This window comes from Piliocolobus tephrosceles, chromosome 11 (genome assembly GCF_002776525.5).
Source record: "Piliocolobus tephrosceles isolate RC106 chromosome 11, ASM277652v3, whole genome shotgun sequence".
Taxonomy (NCBI): Eukaryota; Metazoa; Chordata; class Mammalia; order Primates; family Cercopithecidae; genus Piliocolobus; species Piliocolobus tephrosceles.
In genome coordinates this window covers 83,595,816-83,602,388 of record NC_045444.1, presented here as the reverse complement: position 1 = coordinate 83,602,388, position 6,573 = coordinate 83,595,816, and the positions used below count along the sequence as shown (strand labels likewise).

General features: G+C 46.4%; 1 protein-coding gene across 3 annotated transcripts in view; it reads right to left on the bottom strand.

Moving 5' to 3' along the window:
• Window positions 1-6,573, bottom strand: part of HSPE1 (heat shock protein family E (Hsp10) member 1) — a 67,544-nt gene that overhangs the window by 43,158 nt on the left and 17,813 nt on the right. Inside the window, exon 1 of one of the 3 annotated variants that reach the window (XM_023218146.2) lies at window positions 2,451-2,775. The exons of 1 other annotated variant lie outside the window; for it this stretch is intronic. In XM_023218146.2, the coding sequence (XP_023073914.1) occupies window positions 2,451-2,510 (60 nt within the window). In that variant the 5' untranslated portion in view covers window positions 2,511-2,775. One more of the 3 variants, XM_023218151.3, reaches the window with a different exon arrangement.

Below are 6,573 nucleotides of genomic sequence, written 5' to 3'. Positions count from 1 at the left end.
GAAAGAAAGAAAGAAAGAAAGAAAGAAAGAAAGAAAGAAAGAAAGGAGGCCGGGTGCGGTGGCTCAAGCCTGTAATCCCAGCACTTTGGGAGGCCGAGACGGGCGGATCACGAGGTCAGGAGATCGAGACCATCCTGGCTAACACTGTGAGACCCCCGTCTCTACTAAAAAATACAAAAAACTAGCCGGGCGAGGTGGCGGGCGCCTGTAGTCCCAGCTACTCGGGAGGCTGAGGCAGGAGAATGGCGTAAACCCGGGAGGCGGAGCTTGCAGTGAGTTGAGATCCGGCCACTGCACTCCAGCCTGCGCGACAGAGCAAGACTCCGTCTCAAAAAAAAAAAAAAAAGAAAGAAAGAAGAAAACCAACCATGTGCCTATATTCCAGTCTAACCAACTTTTTTTTTAATGTAGGAAGACACTCCACCTACTCTTCTATAGTTTGTTTGTTTCTTTGAGACCGGGTTTTTGCTCTTGTTACCCAGGCTGGAGTGCAATGGCGCGATCCGGGCTCCCTACAACCTCCGCCTCCCGGGTTCAAGCAATTCTCCTGCCTCAGCGTACTGAGTGGCTGGGATTACAGCCGCCCACCACCACGCCCAGCTAATTTTTTGTATTTTTAGTAGAGACGGGGGTTTCATCATGTTGGCCAGGCTGGTCTTGAACTCCCGACCTCAGGTGATCCGCCTGCCTCGACCTCCCAAAGTGCTGGGATTACAGGCGTGAGCCACCGCACCCAGCCCTCTAATATAGTTTTTAAATTTTTTTTCTTTTGACCCAATAGGGAAGGAGATACGGTTCTAAATATATCATTTTAGAACAGACCCATTTCACTAAAGGAAATTCATGTGATAAACAAGATAGGACAAACTATGGCGTAAGTAGTCTTTTTTATTTTTTATCCTTTTTCTGTTATATTTTATCTAACAACCCTGATCCACGACAAGGTGAAGAAAAAAAAAAAAAAGCTTTCTTCTGTGACTTACAGCAACATAGCAAGTCTATGTTACGACATTAGTTTAAATATTTTATTCTCGAACCTTTCAAAATTAAGAACTTACGAATAAATGACTCATAATATGAACACAAAAGTCTACTTCTGAACATAAAAATGTAATCAGAAACAATGTTTCCACAGAATAAGATGTAAAGGTATCTGAGAAAAGAGCATTTGGAAGTAAAGTGTGGAAACGGTTAAAAAAAAAAAGCAAGCATATGTAACAGATAAATTTCCAGTAGTATGAAAACAAAACTGTAGTAGGAGTAACTGACAGCTTAATGTGACTCCAAAATAAGACTTTAAAATTTTCTCTAAAATTCAGCACTAGAAGCAGCTTGTTAAATAGAAAAGGTCACCAGTGAATTAAGACTCAGATGATGTATCCTTGGGCAAATCCAGTTAATTCTCTTGGGCTTCAGTTTCCGTATCTATAACATGAATCTGGGAAGGTAATCAATACCTGTATGCCCCCTTCGAAAGGTGTTCTTTCCATAATTCTGTATAACAAATTAGAATCTATTCTCAGACATACAATCATAGCTCCATGGTTGTTCTGTTTCAATTTTCATTTGCATCACTTTTTAACATTTTATAAACACATCTCTTTCGATTTCAGAGCATCTAGCCTATAGCAAGCCATTTCGGCTAGCAGAGTATTAATCAGCTCAGTCTGGATGCCAATTTGATTTTTTTTTTTTTTTTATTGTGAGGCATCCCATCTTTTCCAAACCCTAAGAACCAATGCCTAATCAAACACCAATTTACCACACATAATGCCCTACAAAAAAGCTGACAAAATTATAATCAGTTCATTCTCTGACTACGCTTCACACATACCAGCAAGGAATGACATCTAACAAGTCACAACTTGGTGATGAAAACTTGCTGGACCAGAGAACAGCTCCAGGGAAAGCAGCAGGGAGAGGTGGTTAAAGGGAAACAACGAGAATATCGGCACCCGGATCCGGCTAGACAAGCGGGATGGCAGGAGACGGGCAGGTATGTCCCAGGTCAGGTAGGAACTGGACGCCGGGTCAAGGTAGGCTGTGTTTACACCATCTCCAACCTCAGCGGCCCCAACCTTCAGGAAACCCCAGGGGTCTCCACTGGTCGCGCCCCTCCAATGCTAGTCAGCTGGGGCTCCGGGGCAAAGCGAAAAGAAGCCGTTGCTGCCGACAGGCTCGCAGCCCAGGGCCTCGGCAGGCAAGTACCACCCGCAGCCCCCACCCGCCCCTCACGCCTACCCCTGGGTCGGAGCTCCGCAGGCCTCACGGCGGCCGCCACCGCCTCAGCCAAATTGAGGGGCTGCAGCTCCGGAAGAGCAGGCCGGGCACCAGTGCCCCAGCCCGCCCGCCTGCCGCCTCGGCCCAACCTCCCCGCAGTGGCGGCCAGCTTCCGGGCGCGGCACTGCTCGGCACCTACTTGCCCGACAGGAAAGGTGCGGACATGGTACCTGCGCCTTGGTGCCCGGCCTGTTCCGCCTCAGCACTGCCGTCCCCTCCGCCATGACCATAGTGCCAGCGTCTAGGCGGCTGGAGTCGGTACCCGGATGTAGGGACTGCAGCCTGCGCGGGAGGCGGGGCAGAGCGGCGCTCTGCGTCTGGGAGGAGGAGCCGCCGCTGACTGAACAGCCACAGCCTGCGCGGAGCAGGACGGGAGAACTGGGAGCCGGCGGGTAGAAGAAGCAGGGTAGGCGGAGGGAGAGGTCCCGGACGGCGACCGGCAGGGACTGAGGCACCGGAAGTGGGGAGCCATGAGCCTCTTTGCGAGGTCTGCGGAGCGGTTTGAAAGGTCATGATCGCGGCAACTGCTGCGGCAGTATGCACGGCTGTGTTGCAAGTTGGTATGGGCTTTTGTTAGTTACACGGGAAGAACGGACTTCGTACAGTGGCGGCCATTTCAGTAAACCCACGTGCAAGCAAATACCTAGAGAACCCTAATTCTGTCCCAGAAGCCACCTAAGGAATCAGGGTAGAAAACAGGTCAGCAGTCGGGAAATTCCATAGAACCTGTGTGAAATCGACCCAATCTGAAATCAGACTAGGGATTTGAGTGTCTGTTATTTCCGCCATCCGGCGACTTCAAAGCCAAGGACTTTTTCAATGACAAGTTTGTTTACGTCGATAAAAGACGCAGATGTCAATTATGTGACATGAAGAGTGGGCATCTGGTTTTGTGAGTTAGGTAGACAGATTTAGCTCGTGTTTTTCAAGTCAGAAGCAGGAGGAGGAAATTAGTAGTCCTTGATAGACTTTACATCTTACAGGATTCCACATTTCCTTTGTTGCACATTTCAAGTGTTCTCTCTTAGGAAACCACAGCATTTTCGCAAACTTTTTTCCTGCTTAGAAACCTTGAATCTTTTATCTGGGGTGAGGGAGGCCTTGGGATATCAGATGGAAAGACAGTTCAAAAAGTAAAAAACGCATACAGCAGCATGATTTCCAAAAGAAGAAAACATCAAATGTCCTTAGATAGAAGGTGTATTGAGAATGCTGAGGGAAGGGCCATGTAACGGCCTCCAGAAACGGAATTTGAGAGTAGAGGAGAGGTTAAGTTGAGTGGGTCTCTAGCTGAGTAATTGTCAGTGACTTAGAACTAGGCTTTGAAGGGTTTAACAACAGGAAGTTCGTTCTCTGGAAGATGTATTGACTGGTAACTTTTCAAGAATAGGGACTTAAGTTTGCCTTCCCAGCACCAGCATCTACATATGAAAAGATTTATTCGTTCTTCGTTCAACAGATACTCATTAAGCCCCACTATATGGTAGGTGCTAAGGTACAACTATGATAAGGCTCCGTCCTTCACTACAAATTGCTTTGACTCCAGCCACAGAGACGTGCCAATCACAAATTTGTACCGCTTATCTTAAATGCTTGGGACCAAAACACTTTCAGATTTCTGATTATTTTGGATTTTAGAATATTTGCATATACATAATGAGATTTCTTGGGGATGGAACCTAAGTTTAAACGTGAAATGCATTTGTTTCCTGTACACTTTATACACATAGCCTGAAGTTGCTTTTATATAATACTTTAAATAGGCCAGGAACGGTGGCTCACACCTGTAATCCCAGCACTTTGGGAGGCCGAAGGGGGCAGATCACTTGAGGTCAGGAGTTTGAGACCAGCCTGGTCAACATGATAAAATCCCATCACTACTAAAAATACAAAAATTAGCCAGGCGTGGTGGCCGGCACCTGTAAAACTTCAAATAATTTTGTGTGTGAACCAAAGTTTTGACTGTGACCTGTTACAGAAGGTCAGGTATGGAATTTTCCACCAGTGGCATCATGTGGATGATCAGAGTTTCAGATCTGAGAACATTTCAGATTCTGGACTTTTCAGATTATGGATGCTCAACTTGTATTAGATACAGTGAGAGCCTAGGACAAGTGACACCTAAATGTCACCTCCCTTAGATGGGTTGGGTCTGTGAGATAGCAGAGTCTCAGGGAGGCCTCTTGGTCTGTGGATGACTCACCTGGCTTACTGCAAGGATTAAGTTTACATTTCCCAGATTGTGTGGTATTTCCCTGAGCTGTAAATAGTCACCTATACTTGAATGGAATCATCTTCACCTTCTCTTAATTCCAGATTTATTAAAATGTTTCAACCCATCTGAAACAAACAAAAAAACGTGAATGAGTAGGTGTTAAATTCGGGAACAAAATGCACATTCATTGTTTTTGAAAAGTCCAATAAAGTTGCATTCTGATGTCAACCCTGGCCTTGTTCACAGGAAGGACCTTGTTCTTTAGGGATGGAATGTTTCTAGCTCATAACCTTCACATTTTCATTCCTCTGTCAGCCTGTAGATTATGTGTTTGGACGAACCGAGGCAAGATGGTGCACTTCCGGGTTCTTCATCCCCACACCCAACTCTTCCCGCGCGCGCGAAAATGCAGCCGGCGCCCAGGGAGGGTGCAGACCAACTGGGCATGCGCCAGGTGACGTTAATCTGAAGAGACCAAGATTTACCTGGTCGCACCTGCGGAACGCCCCTGACACGCCCATGCCCCACCTATTGCCCTCCCACTCCTAGAAAAGCCGCTCTCCGCCATTGAGCCACGCGGCCTTCGCGCAGTCCCACTCCTGTCGGGATGTCGGGACTGTGGAAAGTCCGTCCGAGAGCCCCACCGCGGGGGGACTCTGCTGGCCTCCTTTGCCGGAGGCTGACAGACTTCTCCCGCACACCTTAGGTTACCAAAATAAACGTGCAGTTTTGCTCCTACACTTGCCTACCCGCTGGTTCTTTTGTGCTCGCTCTGGTGGTCTTAGAAAAACAAGACATTATGTACCTCCAAACAAGACCAATTTTATAACTAGGGTTAATTTGTCTGGGGTAGGAAGAGAGAGAAAAGAAAAACAAAAAGCATGATCAGCAATAACAGTTACATGAAATACTTGAATATTTCAGGTAAAGGAGGAGCCATCTGTTTAAAGCCTATATGCACCAATAGGAATAGCTCTGGACTGAGATTCAGAAAATCTAGATTTGTTACTGTGTCTATATAGAAAGAAGTAGACATAAGAGACTCCATTTTATTCTGTATTTGAGATGCTGTCAGTCTGTGACCCTACCCCCAACCTTGTCCTTGCAAGAGACATGTGCTATGGTGACTCAAGGTTTAAAGGATTTTTGGGCTGTGCAGGGTGTGCTTTGTTAAACAAGTGCCTGAAGGCAGCTTGCTGGTTAAAAGTCATCACCATTCTCTTAATCTCAAGTACCCAGGAATACGCATACTGCCAAAGGTCGCAGGGACCTCTGCCTGGGAAGCTAGGAATTGTCCAAGGTTTCTCCCCATGTGATAGTCTGAAATATGGCCTCGTGGGAGAAGAAAGACCTAATCGTCCCCCAGCCTGACACCTGTGAAGGGTCTGTGCTGAGGAGGACTAGTGCAAGAGGAAAGAAGGCCTCTTGGTGGTTGTTGGCAGTTTGAGATAGAGAAAAGCATCTGTCTCCTGCCAGTCCCTGGGCAATGGAACATCTCAGTGTAAAACCTGATTGTATGTTCTGTTTACTGAGAAAGGAGAAAACCACCTTAGGGCGAAGTGTGGGCCTTGCTAGCGCAATGCTGCTCTTTATGCACTTAAAAGGTTTATGGAGATGCTTGCATATGCATATCAAGGCACAGCACTTTTCCTTAAACTTATTCATGTCACAGAGATCTTTATTCATATGTCTTATTGCTGACTTTCTCCCTGCAATGACCCTGTTGTCCTGCCACTCCCTTTTCTTTAAGATGGTAAAGATAATTATCAATAAATACTTAGGGAACTCAGAGACCGGTGCTGGCGTGAGTCCTCTGTATGCTGAGCGCCAGTCCCCTGGGCCCACCTTTTCTTTCTCTATACTTTGTCTCTGTGTCTCATTTCTTTTCTCAAGTCTCTCTTTCCACCTAACGAGAAATGTCCACAGGTTTGGAGGGGTAGGCCACCCCTTCATAGATTCTCTTGCCTGTTACCTGTAAGACATTGAATAAGCTATCAAATAAATGTTTCTTCATGTGTAATGAAGATTGTGCATAGCAGTTCTTTCTCTCTGCCCCATAAAGTATGAAAGCAAGCATA